Consider the following 13,589-nt stretch of genomic DNA (forward strand, 5'->3'; position numbering starts at 1 on the left):
GTAAGGTGGTAACTGGGTATGTGCCACTCTACAATGACGAAAATGGTTCTCTAATACCCCGTGGCACTGAATATGCACCACATGCTATCCTTACGGTGGCACCGCTGGATGGCACAGTGTGAGCCCGGCAGCACACACGTTTCAGCACTGGCAATGCGGTGGGTCGCCACATGGCTTCATTGCCGATCACAGTAGCATTGACATTCATCTTAAAAATGGGCTCTGTCGAAATTTACTTAAATGCATGTAAAATGCAGCATTGCTCTCACTAAGTGACTCGTGAGCTGATCAGAATGAAATTTGTTGCTTTTAATAGAAAAACATCGATTCCACTGAATGTAGGAAACAGAATTTTAATTTAGGGCCTCAAATCTTTTATTACGGATGTACATGAAAGATTAAAAAAAAAATCAAGCACAAGTTCCTTAAATCCATAACTATACATAAAAACAGATCTGCAAATTGAACCTGTTTAAGAATCTCAAGCGGACAAATGTGATGTACGAGTTTGCACCTGATGTGGAGCTATTGCAATGTTTATAAGGGTTTGTCAAAAGTCTTACTACTATATACTATATTACAGAGTGGTGTGTAACCTCGTCAGACCCAACAAAGTGCCAGTAACACAACATGTTTTAAAGTCAGTTCTTATTGTCAACTGGGGGGTTACGCTTCTGAAAAAACTACTTTGTTGATTAGATAGCACAGGCACATGCTTCCATCAGCACTTCCACCTAAGTGGACAAAGAGTCAATTCAGATAAAAATCTGGAGGATGCTTAAGCTTCGCCTTTAAGAGAGGAACGTGATAGCATTCAAAGATCCCCGACTGCTTGTCACACCTCCCGGCAACAGCAGCTTTCTTGCAGATACATGGAGGCAAGTGCCGTCTGGATGGTGCTGTTGCAAGGAATTGACAGGCCACGCTGCTCTACGAATGGTAGAAATACTGGAAAAGGGGGTTTGTGTTTGAGTTTCCGCATAACAGAATTGTCTCCTGGTATATTCAAATTACAATTTGACCCTATCATGTCTGTAGGTGGTGTTTAGGTCGTACTTTACAATTTTTCAGATGCATCCTACTTTGAGGAATTCAATTAGTTCAGTAACGCCCCTGCGTTACGCAGAGGGCCTACGTAGTTGTGGTTCAGAATGATTTTAAAGCGGAAGCTTAACTAACTGCATCGAGCTGAGTTTTGCTGCTGCCAGCAATCTGACCTTCAAACTTTCAAGTGCAGAGGAATAATTGTTCAACTACCGTTACAACCATGTTTCATGTGTCACAATGAGGATTCCTCTTGTACCTTTTACATGTATGCAAGAACTTGCTCAATCAACTTTATTTGGTGATAAACTCAAGAGATAAGATAGAATTCACGGAGCTGTAAAAGCCGATCAACAAGGCGAAAATAAGGGATATTCAAAATTATAATGCGGGAAAGACCGAAGAAGCCGTAAAATATAGACATAGCCTGAAATCAGTGAGAAAAAAACTTGGCATAGGACAAACCAAGATGTATGCACTGAAAGATAAGCAGAGTAACATCGTCAGCAATCTCGAAGGTATAGTAAAAGCAGCAGAAGAATTCTATACTGACCTGTCCAGTACCCAGAGGAGTCAGGATACCTCCATTCGGAGCAGTAATGAACAGGATGCAGAAACTGCTCCTATAACTAGCAATGAGGTCAGAAGGGCCTTGCAAGACATGAAATGGGGAAAAGCGGCAGGGGAAGATGGAATAACAGTTAATTTAATCAAGGATGGAGGAGTCAATGCTTGGAAAACTGGCAGCTCTCTATACAAAGTGCCTATCAACTCTAAAGGTCCCAGAAAACTGGAAGAATGCAAACATTATACTAATCCACAAAAAGGGAGACATTAAAGAATTGAAAAATTATAGGCCCATTAGCTTACTCCCAGCATCATATAAAATATTCACCAAGATAATTTGCAATAGAATAAGGGCAACACTGCACTTTAGCCAATCAAGGGAATAGACTGGCTTCAGGGAAGGATACTCTACAATGGATCACATCCATGTCATTAATCAGGTAATCGAGAAATCCGCAGAGTACAATCAGCCTCTCTATATGGCTTTTATAGATAATGAAAAGGTATTTGATTCAGTCAGGATACCAGCAGTCATAGAGGCATTACGTAATCAAGGAGTCCAGACCGTTTATGTAAATATCTTGGAAAATATCTACAGAGATTCCACAGCTACCTTAGTTCTATAAAAGTAGGAGGATACTTATAAAGAAAGGGATCAGACAAGGAGACACAATCTCTCCAATGTTATTCACTGCGTGCTTGGAAGTATTGAAGCTATTAAACTAGGAAGGCTTAGGAGTAAGGATCGATGGTGAATATCTCAGCAAGCTTCGGTTTGCAGATGACGTTGTTCTATTCGGCAACACTGCAAACAAGTTACAGCAAATGATTGAAGACCTTAATAAAAGAATTCAACGCCTAGAGTGGGTTTGAAGATTAATATGCAGAAGACAAAGATAGTGATCAATAGCTGGGCAAGGGAACAAGAGTTCAGGATCGCCGTCAGTCTCCAGAATCTGTGAAGGAGTATGTTTACCTAGGTCAATTATTCACAGGGAACCCTGATCATGAGAACAAAATTCATAGAAGAATAAAAACGGGTTGGATCGCAAATGGCAGACATTGTCAGCTCCTCACTGGAAGCTTACCATTATCATTGAAAAGGAAGGTGTACAATCAGTGCATTTTGCCAGTGCTGACATATGGGGCAGAGACTTGGAGATTGACAAAGAAGCTTGAGAACAAGTTCAAGACCACACAAAGAGTGATGGAACGAGGATTGCTAGGCATAACGTTAAGAGACAGAAAGAGAGCGGTTTGGATCAGAGAGCAAATGGGTATAACCAATATTCGAATTGACATTAAGAGAAAGAAATGGAGCTGGGCAGGTCATGTAATGCGCAGGCACCGTTGGACCATTACGGTTACAGAATGGGTACCAAGAGAAGGGAAGTGCAGTCGAGGATGGCAGAAGACTAGGTGGGGTGATGAAATTAGGAAATTTGCGGGCGCTAGTTGGAATCGGTTGGTGCAGGACAGGGGTAATTGGCGATCGCAGGGAGAAGCCTTCGTCCTGCAGTGGACATAACATAGACTGCTGCTGCTGCTGATGATGATGATGATGAGTATTTTGCATGGACCTGTAAACGTCTGGTCAACTCTACTTCACACATTATCTGAGGCCACATTCATATTACTACCCTTAAGCAAGTGACAATGAGTCCTTGTAGCAGTTTTCAAGGCTTGATAATAAGACTGCTACTTTGCATCACCCTTCCATGTGGAATAGAGATAAAAAGGACATTTATCATGACACAGAAAGTTAGGCCTTCAAAGGCTAATTCCCCTAATCCACCATGAATAAATCTGGTGTGCTTACATGGAACGAATAGCCAGCAACATGTGCACTTCTATGCAGCGGTCATTTGGGATGCCCACAAGCTGCAAGTTTGCCACATTCTGCAGGCCCCTATCCTAATGAAAAGTGCACGGAAGGATGGCCAGAAAAATGTGTTGCAAGAAGGAAGACAGCTTGGCAAAACTATTATGCTCCTTTGACTACTACATGATACCAGTTTTTCTCGGAAAACATTTTGTCACGTTTAACTTGGACAAACAATTATTGACAGGCACATCAGCTTATTCAACTTGAGTTGGCCTTTTGCCCTAAAAGCTCTCCTTGTCATCTGAAGTGCCACCCCTGCTTCAGTAACTAGGAGTTCATTCCAAATACAGTAGGCTTCCACTAATTCGACTCTGGTTCATTAAAAATTTCAGTTAATTTGACTGAACAAAGGTACCAGCCAGCACCCATACATTTCTATGGGCCCAAACCTCCATTATCTCGATCTGAAAAGTGGCCTTTGCCAAATAATTCGAACTTTACTAATCAGCTTTGCTGCAGTATGGTGAAGCATACACAATTTATTCCGGTGAAGCATCCCAAGAATGGAAATGGTCCACTGTCACGGGACATAGTGTGCATTCCTTAATAACTGAGCAACAAGACGTCCAACGAGTACACTGGCAGCTATTCAGAGGTATTTCTAACATTACTGTGGTGATTTGAGCCCTTGTCTCCCACCATGCGTGCCTCGTATACAAGACCGTTAACGAGGTCTAGCATACATTCTTTACTTATAGGTGTGCGCGCGCACCTTGCATCAAGAAGAGCACAATAACTATCTGTGTTTCGGGAAAGCTAGCGAAAAGAAAGGTGATGAGATGAAAAATCTAAACCCAGCAAAAGAGCGAGGGTCTATCTAAAACTCTGAAGGTGTGCCAGTAAACTTATTAGGCATCTCGGTGCTTGTACTGTGACGGGAGACAGCGAATGTGAGTGTGTAAATTAGGGAACAAGTGCTATGTCTATAACAGTGACACCTTTTCACCTCCACTTGGTATGCATCACTGCATAACACAGTTGTATTGCAGCGAAGCTAAGTTTAAAGGCAAATACTGCCAAGTGAATCAACAGTTGGTCCTTTTTTCTGTCTTTTATTTAAGTTTCATTGGTCCCGTCAAGATCGAACTAATAGAAGTCGACTGCACAGATCAATGAAATTAGAACCATCTCCACACATTGTTACAGTCAGTTTTATGTGTTCCTGAGCGAGTTTATAATGACACTGTCAAATGTGCATTGTCGTCCAAACTATGTTCCATTAACATAATTATGTAGAGGGTAGTCTTGCTGCACTTCAAGAAAATCATATCGCATGCCAAATTAAGTATTTGGGCATTAAAGTTTTCAGAGCATTGATGGGGTTTTTGCATCCCAAAACAGCACTACATCATGCTCATCAATGGAATGCGACAGCCACTGAGCCTGCTTCTATTTCTTGTTGTCCATACGATCAACGATGCATAGAAATTTCTACAAAAGTTAACAGAGAAACTCTGGTGCTACGATCATTAAGCTACCGCAGGAGTAATAGGTAGTACAAGGACACGTATGGTCACTGTGCTGCTGCCTTCCGATGTTCTGGTGAAGTTGTTTATTGTGCTTTATTATTCTAAATTTCCAAGAAATAATATTTTTCTAAACACACAAAGGCCATAAATTTCTTTGCACATGCATAATTGTTGCGAATCTCTAAATATAATATGCTATGTTTTGAAGAGAATGATAAATATGCAGTGACAAAGCTGTTTGAAGCTGGAAGGATAAAGTCTGAACAGATTCATGTCCTGCCAATCATTCCCATGCTGGGTGAACCACCGTTCTTGCAATCTCCCATAGACACTAGCACCGTAGTTTGCTCTAAGCAATGAGAAGTAGTTGAACAAGGAATGTCGCTGAAGTCAACATTTCAACCACGGGACTTTTCTTTGTCAGGGCAGCAAATGCGATGAAGACAAGTCCTCTTGCCGAAATGTTGGCTTCGGCGGAATTCCTTGTTTGATTACTGCTCATCACTTCAAGTCTCCATTTTCCTGTAAACTTCTGTGTTGTATAGATTGCTCAAGTAAGTTTTGTAGGATATACTCTAGCACGAAGACAAAAATATTGTCAGCACGATAGGAAATAGCATAGAAGTCCCAAAACTAATTTCTCCACATCCTCCAACTAGCCAATGTAGAACTAGGTAAGAAAACACATGTTATTTTTAACAATTTTCTTAGCAACTCAGTGTTAGCAAAATCGGCTTCAGGAGAAAGCACCTTGCCCTAATTGCTACTTGCTGAAGCAATTATAATTAAGTGCTACATAATGGTATGATAATAAATAGAAGCGAAGTATAAGTGATATGCTGCTTCTTCTATATCAATATGGTACAAGATTCTTTGTCTGCTGGATGTACTAGCAGTTGTGATTGGTCCTCCATGCATGTGTGCCTAGCTACTTATTAACGGGTCAATACCTTAAAAAAATTCGTTGGAAGTGTCGCTTGTGTTCTTGACAATGTTTCTACTTCTATTTGTTTCTGTTTAGAAGCCAGATATGTATTTCAGAAAACCCTTTCAGTGTCAGTCTTTTTGTTTTGTTTTTGAGGTGACACACCCGCAGCATTGTTTTTTTTTTCTCAGATATTATGAAATGAACACATGGTTTATATTTGGATGTGCAGAAATGAAAAAAATGACATGGATAATGGCAAATCTGCCTAGCCATGATCCTCATATTCCAACCTGACAAAAGGAGCATGGCAGGACAGAAACCCAGAATCATGTCTGCAAATTAGTGATGCTGAAAGGGCTAATGGAAGTAAGGGCTGCTTGGCAGCAAAGAAAAGCTTGTTAATGGCAATCTCCCTATAGACAATGCAATTGTTCACCACATAGGTTATCAGTGGACTTGTCCTACTGACTTCTCCACCCTTCAAAGTTGCCATCCTTATGCTATATTAGCCACAACTTCATCAGAAAGGAACAGACACCTTGTTACAAAAGAGTTTTGATTTGACACAATTCTTAAGCTGAATATGGCTCGCAGCACCGGACCAGCGTCATCCTCTTTCTGTCAATGTTGTGCTTGATAAACAAGCCGAAGCATACACTTTGACAGATACCTACAAGAAAATAAAAACTCACAGTGCAAGGGGTACGAAGAGAGCACTCAGGAGTGCTGTGGCGATGGAGTAGTGGCGCCAGTCGGGAATGAAATAGGCGAGGGCAGCATGCAGTCCAATGCACAAAGCAAAGACACATGGGAATAGTGTGCCCAGCAGTGCCCGCTTGGATGGCCCAACAAGTTCTGTCATGAGCACGAATGTAACAAGCGCTACAGCAGCCGTGGTCATGCCAGCAAAGAAGCGGCAGATGGCATGTAGTGCCAGGCTTGGGGCAAATGCCCCAAAGAAGGTCATGACTGACATGGCGATGGCAGCGAATGGTAGTGTACGACGTCGTCCATACTGGTCAGAGATGAAGCCAAACACATAGGCACCAGACATAACGCCGGACATGAAGACTGCTTGCACCATCTTCACGAAGTATGCATCATGGCAGATGAGATTCCACTGGAAGAAGAAAAATGGAGTTCATTAATAAATGCACTGCTGGTGTCCATGTTATCGAAGCTGTCAGGTCCCGCTTCTTAAACTAACAAGTTGAATGGTATTTGCATCTGAATAAAAAGTGGAAGATCACAATGCACATCATCTTTTGATGTAATGACACCAATGCACGTAGGCTGAGCCACAATAAAATGGTGCACTTATGTATGAGAAATGAAAATACACATCAAAGAATCAAAAATCATTATTGTATTCCTTTATAAATGAACTTAAATATACAAGAGCTTGCTTGAGATGTGCAGTTCCAATAAAGTAAAGTTTCAGATGTACGAACGTTGGTTTAATGAATATTTCAGAATAATGAACTTTTAGAAAAGCCCCAGCAGTTTGTTTATGTATTCTACACAAAAATCATTCAGTTAAACAAATTTCTGAATAGCAAATATTTCAGTTGAATGAACTTGACAGTGGACCTGGGCTCATTTCTAAAATTAGTTTGACGAAGTTTTGCACTCTACAGTGTTGGCTTAGCCGATGCTCACTGCCCCCAAATTACCCCTACAGCGTCATAACAGTAACACTGGCTACAATTGGAAACTGCTGGCATAAATTCTGCCATTCCCCCCTGTGTGGTGAAAGCAAGCAAGAGAAACAGTGGAGAGAGATGACTGGCTCTGGGATGTGGACAGAGGTCGGTCACCAGCTGGATGTTGACAGCAACACTTTGTTTGAAGACTATGTGAAGTGTGGCAGTCAGCTCGTTACCTGTGCTGAACTAACAGATCTGGAAATTGTTTCCAGTGTCCATTCCAAAGAATAGTGTGATGAGGAAGTTGCTATGGCAGAGGCAGATTCAAATCTTGTAACTCTAGCTGTGGCTGTAGGATGCCTTGGAAAGGTACGTGCGAGACTTCGTGTTTCAGCAACACGAAGTTTTGTTTCAGCAACACATCAAGCTGTGCCAGAGGAAGTGCACCAAAACATAGATTCTCTGGACAGCTTTGTTACTTCTTGCACTTTAGGAGAACCAGTGCAAATGAAAATTAGATTTTTTTCCTTTTTTTCAAAATGCGATAGGCAGCAACGTAACTGCTACGCACTTTGTATATATTGATGTACAAAACTCCGTATATTGCATTTCACACTTTTGACTCGATGTCTGCTGCGCCCTATGCTGTTCCATAATCTACTGAATATTGCAGTTAAGTGAACTTTCAGATAGTGAACTTTTCTTTGGGTTCCTTGAAGCTCATTCAAATGAGAGTTCATTGTAGTGACATACTGCAGGTTATCAACGGAAACTAGTCAACAGAGACGAAGTTTTGTTTCCAAAAACTGTGGACGGTGTTAAAGGATGGCATGAACAGTCGAGAAAGATAAACCATATAAATTCGGTAGCTCAAGAATGAACGCACGACCGAGAAAACTCTTACCGTCAGTGAACCGAAAATAGAGTCGTTCTACACTCTGACCAACAGGCGTTGCTCTGACATACCTCAGACGTAAAGAAGTTCTTATGCGGCACTGACAATTACAATGAAACTACGCGTCGCGCCAACCTAGCTTACCTCGGTGGCTATTGACGTAAACCTCGACGTGTAGTGCGGATGCTCGCATCGGTCGTTCACGCAGCCCGACGATGAAGGTGTTGAGCCATTCCAGCACTGAAACTCCGGCGCCGCGCCGGTGAACACAATTTGCAGCATCTCCCCGCTGACAAACAACCCGCCGAGGATAGCAGTGTAGACAAAGTAGAGGATCTGCTGTGGCCCGACTTCGCCAACTATGTGAAACACTTGGTCGACATCCATTCTGCCTGCACAAAGCGATATGTTCGCAGCAACAACGCTCCAATGCAACCAGTGAAACCTGACAAAACAGACTATAGAGTCGTCGCTGCTACGCGGTTCCTCTGTACTACCACACCACACTTCGGTTGCTTCGGTGTCGTGTCAAGGCGCAGCGACGCAACCGTAATGTGAGTGACAGTCAACACAAGAAACCGACTCGCCGCCGCATAGGCATGTTATCCAGGTGCAAGCGTCAGGCGCATGTGAGCACACGGGAGGGAAACTTAGCTGCGATGATACAGCGACGCACTTGCCATGCTTGATTCAAAACGTGTGGTGAAACTGTATCGGCAAGAAAACAACGCTAATTAGAAGCGCACGTCGTATGCGCGTTGCGCTCTCAGTCAGGTAGCGCGTCTCAAGCGTTAACACGTCCACATAGAATAAAGAACCAACTACGTCCAGCTGCAGAGTCGCACGTCGGCTGCCTCCGATTCTTCAGCGCGGGGTCGGTGGTTGGCTGGGTTAACACGGTCAGTTGCGAAGCAAGCGACGCTCTACACGCTCTAGGCTCTAGGCGCCGGTGTCACAACGCGCTTCCGCTCTCGCTTGGAAGAGCGCTCGTGCGGCCAGCGATACACGGCCGATAACTGCTGATTTCACCGTCCACGGTTGCGCGTACTCGTACAATCTGTAACGGTCTGACGACGCTGGCAATGTTGTCTGGACGAGGGGGTTTGCTTAAGATTAGATGTGGCCTCGCAGAACTTGTCGGCTGTCTTTTAACGTGTTTGCTCTGTTTTTCTGAGGGAATCGCAGGTTATCGCTTCCAGGCCAAATATATGCACGTGTTGAAAGAGTTGCAAAAACAACGTTAAACGTTATTTCCTCATGGCTTCCAAAAGCATCAGATTTATAACAATAGAAAGCATATATAGACAGAATACACCGTTTTGGACAAAAGGCGTGCAATAGTTCACGTCCTAAAAAAAAAAAAACAGAAAATTTGAACTGTTTGAATGTTGTGCACAAATTTACATGGTCCTGTAAGCAACTGAAGCTACGGTATGAATAAGGCGGAGCCAAATATATATATATATATATATATATATATATATTGTGGGAATTTATAAGCTATTCTTTGTCATCTGTACACGATCATCATCATATGGGGTTTATATGGGGTTCTTCTTCATCATCGCTTGTGGGGCTGGCTCTCGAGTGTGCTCCGTGCTGTGGGCGTGGTCGGTTCGCCTAATCTTGTGACGCGGAATAAAAGCCGTGATTACTGCTGCGTCACAAGTGGTGGAGTGTGCTCTTCGGTCCCCCGTCCTCTGACTCCCCGCTCAACCTCCTGGAGCTTCGATCGGGTCGCCGATTGTGCCAGCTGTCCGCCAACATGTCGCAGGACGAGCCAACAGGCACTTCTACTTCCACCATCTCGGCCTCGACTACCCCAGCCTCTCCGTATTGGGTTGTCAGTGGGCACCAGCGTGATCCCCATCTGTTTGCTGGACTTCGCGGTGAAGACGTCGAGGATTGGCTGGACGACTATGACCGAGTGAGTTCGGCTAACCGTTGGGACGATGCGTCCAAGCTACGTCACGTCGCCTTTTATCTGACAGGCGTAGCAAGACTTGGTTTTTCAACCATGAGGTTGATTTCACGAACTGGGGCGCTTTCAAACAGCAGCTCCGCCAAATCTTCGGTACACCGGCTGTTCGTTCTGCCCTCGCAAAAAAGACGCTCGACACTCGCAAGCAACAACCCGGTGAATCTTATACGTCGTACATCGAGGATGTGCTTGCTCTTTGTCGACGCGTGAACACGGCCATGACCGAATCAGACAGGGTTCGCCACATCCTCAAAGGCATCGGAGCTATTGCTTTCAATGCTTTAGCCATCCAGAACCCCGCTACCGTCGCTGATATCGTCGCTACTTGCCAGCGCCTTGACGAACTCGAATCAGTACGGTTGCAGCCGGACACCACTGCAAACACTAGCGCCGACGACCCTACGTTACGAGTAATGATACGCGCAATAATTCGAGAAGAGCTTCAGTATCTTGGCTTAGCAGCAGGACCTATGCCTTCTCATGCCTCCGATACCAATCTGCGAGATGTCATCAAGGAGGAATTGGCATCCATGGCTGGTGCAGCGTACACGGACCCTCTAACACCTAGGGCCCCATCGACGTACGCACAAGTAGCCGCAGCTACTCCAGTCATCGTCCCACCGATGCCTCCAAAACCAACACCGGCTCACATCGCTTCCATGACTACCAGCGCACCTACCCAAACCAGCTATCCGCAGTGGCGTCCTCCTCGTCCCATCTGCTACTACTGCGGCTATCGTGGCCACATAGCGCGTTTTTGCCGCAAGCGCCAGCAAGACGAGCGTCGCGGATATGACGTATACGAACGGGATGACTTTTCGCCCGGAGCTACTTTCCAACGTCTAGGGAGCTTCCATGACCAACGCCGTCCTTATGGTCCACCGCGCGGACGCTCTCCATCGCCTACTGTAGCATCCGAGACAGCTTACCGTCCTGCGAGACGCCGCTCGCCGTCACCCCTTCGCCGCTCTACGTCCCCACTGAGACCTGCTTCTCAATTCGCCGAGCGTCGTCCGGAAAACTGAATTATGCAGCTTTTGGAGGAAAAGCTGCATCGAACGACAGGACAGAAATTCCTCCATCGCGTCCGTACAATGTGATATTGGTTGTAGTAGAAGGTGTACAAGTAGAAGCTTTAATAGACACTGGTGCTAGTGTTTCCGTCATTCACCGTGATTTGTGTTCGCGACTTAGGAAAGTTACGACCCCCTATGATGGACCTACGCTACTTGCTGCTCAAGGGGCCTCCATTCGACCTATCGCTATGTGCACAGCTCGTATTTCCATCGATGGACTTCTACATCACGTACAATTTGCAGTGCTAAGTTCGTGTGCCCAGCAGCTCATATTGGGATGGGATTTTCTTTCTACGGCCTCCGCCTCCATCTGCTGTGGACAACGCGTTCTCCACATGACCGACACGACCTATTCACTTCATGCAGATGACACACCCCTTCACTTCTTTGCTGCAGAAGATACCGCGTTACCTCCTCGCCATCAAAGCATCGTTACTATCACGTCTGATGTGATTGACTGCGGCGACGTGCTCGTCTTACCATCTGCACGCTGTCTTGCAAGAGGGATAGCCTTTGCATCAGGGCTCGTTAGGTTTGATCATGGCGCTGCACTTCTCTACGCTACAAACCCGACATCCGAAAAGATTCTCATCCCTAAAGGCACTACATTGGCTTGCGCCACTGCATCAGAGTCTATATCTGTCATTTCCTTTAAACCAGCTTCCTCTGAAGGTCCTTGTACCGGACGGGCCGCATCTCCTTCAGCTCTTGCAGCTGCCATCAGTTCCGACCTGACAGCTTCGCAGTCACAACAATTGCTTGCTTTGCTCCGAAAACATGAAGCTTCCTTTGACGCGCATTCATCTTCGTTGGGAAAGACTTCGATTACGACGCATCGGATAGAGACAGATGGTACATCCATCGTGCGCCGTAGACCATATCGCGTATCGCTAGCCGAGAGGAAAGTCATTGACGAGAACGTCACCGACATGCTCCAAAGAAACATAATACGCCCCTCTGCTAGCCCTTGGTCTTCCCCCGTTGTTTTGGTTCGCAAAAAAGACGGCTCTGTTCGATTTTGTGTCGACTACCGAGCACTTAACAAGATCACACGCAAGGATGTGTACCCTATGCCGCGAATAGACGATGCCTTGGATTCCCTGCAGGGTGCCGAGTACTTCTCCAGCATCGATCTGCGTTCCGGCTACTGGCAGATACCTATGCATGAGGACGATAAGGAGAAAACAGCGTTTTCAACACCCGATGGGCTCTACGAGTTTAAAGGGCCCCTGAAACGGTTCGGACAAATTTTGTAGACGCGTAGGGTACAGCTTAAGTAGAACATTCACACCACAATTTAAGTGAAGCGTTACGTATTAATGGAGCTACAAGCGATTAGAAGTTACCCTCCTCCCTAGTCATGCTTTTCCTCCTCAACTCGTTCGCCGAGCGATCGGGGCTAAGCTCCGCCTTCACTGGTTTCGCGTCACGATGCGACGTCACATCGTCCACTTCCGGTTGTTTTGGAGCCCGCCTCCGCCCGCGTGAAACCTCTCCGCTAGCCGTTTGGCCGTCGACCCCAAGCGAGAGCTATCGAAGCAGCGTGCGTTGCGAGCATTCTGTCGTAGCGCCGAACGTGTCTGGTATTCCGGTAACCACAGGCAAGCTGGTCGTTTCGGCAAATGACTGGAGGCATAAACTCAAGCTGATGAAGGAACTTTAGCGTAGACGTACGTGCGGTCTGATCGGTCTGCACGGTCCAGCCACTTGTTGGCGCAGCGCTTAACCAGCCAAACAAAGCGCTAATATTGCTCTAACCAAGTGTAAATGATTTTAAACATTTATAAAAACAAAGTGTTGATGATTACACTCCTGCGAAAAATACACACCAGCAGCCAAAGAAGAATACACTTCGTTACTGCTACTGTGTATGGTTGAGCTCTGTGCTACCAGGTGGCTGCACCGTGCAGACCATTCGCATTTGCCATTCTGCTCATCCCATGGCTCATCCCGTTACGGCACAGTCAAGCGGCCAGACCGTGTCCCTTTGCGCTTGCATTTGCCCTAATACCGGACTCGCGAAACGCTATTGCGTTAGTAATCTTCCAGTGTAAAGTGACGGCCACAAACGCGCAAACCCTGGCGCCGATCGGATAGC

At 45.3% G+C, this 13,589-nt stretch overlaps 1 protein-coding gene across 2 annotated transcripts in view; it reads right to left on the reverse strand.

The window, feature by feature from the left end:
- Positions 1-9,883, reverse strand: part of LOC126531162 (solute carrier family 22 member 15-like) — a 36,388-nt gene extending 26,505 nt beyond the window's left edge. For both annotated transcript variants that reach the window (XM_050178584.2, XM_055070998.2), the window contains exons 1-2: positions 8,579-9,883; positions 6,586-7,013 (exon numbers count right to left, since the gene is read on the reverse strand). In XM_050178584.2, the coding sequence (XP_050034541.1) occupies positions 6,586-7,013; positions 8,579-8,821 (671 nt within the window). In that variant the 5' untranslated portion in view covers positions 8,822-9,883. The remainder of the gene's footprint in view (positions 1-6,585; positions 7,014-8,578) is intronic.
- Positions 9,884-13,589: the final 3,706 nt, after the last annotated feature.

This window comes from Dermacentor andersoni, chromosome 5 (assembly GCF_023375885.2).
Source record: "Dermacentor andersoni chromosome 5, qqDerAnde1_hic_scaffold, whole genome shotgun sequence".
NCBI lineage: Eukaryota > Metazoa > Arthropoda > Arachnida > Ixodida > Ixodidae > Dermacentor > Dermacentor andersoni.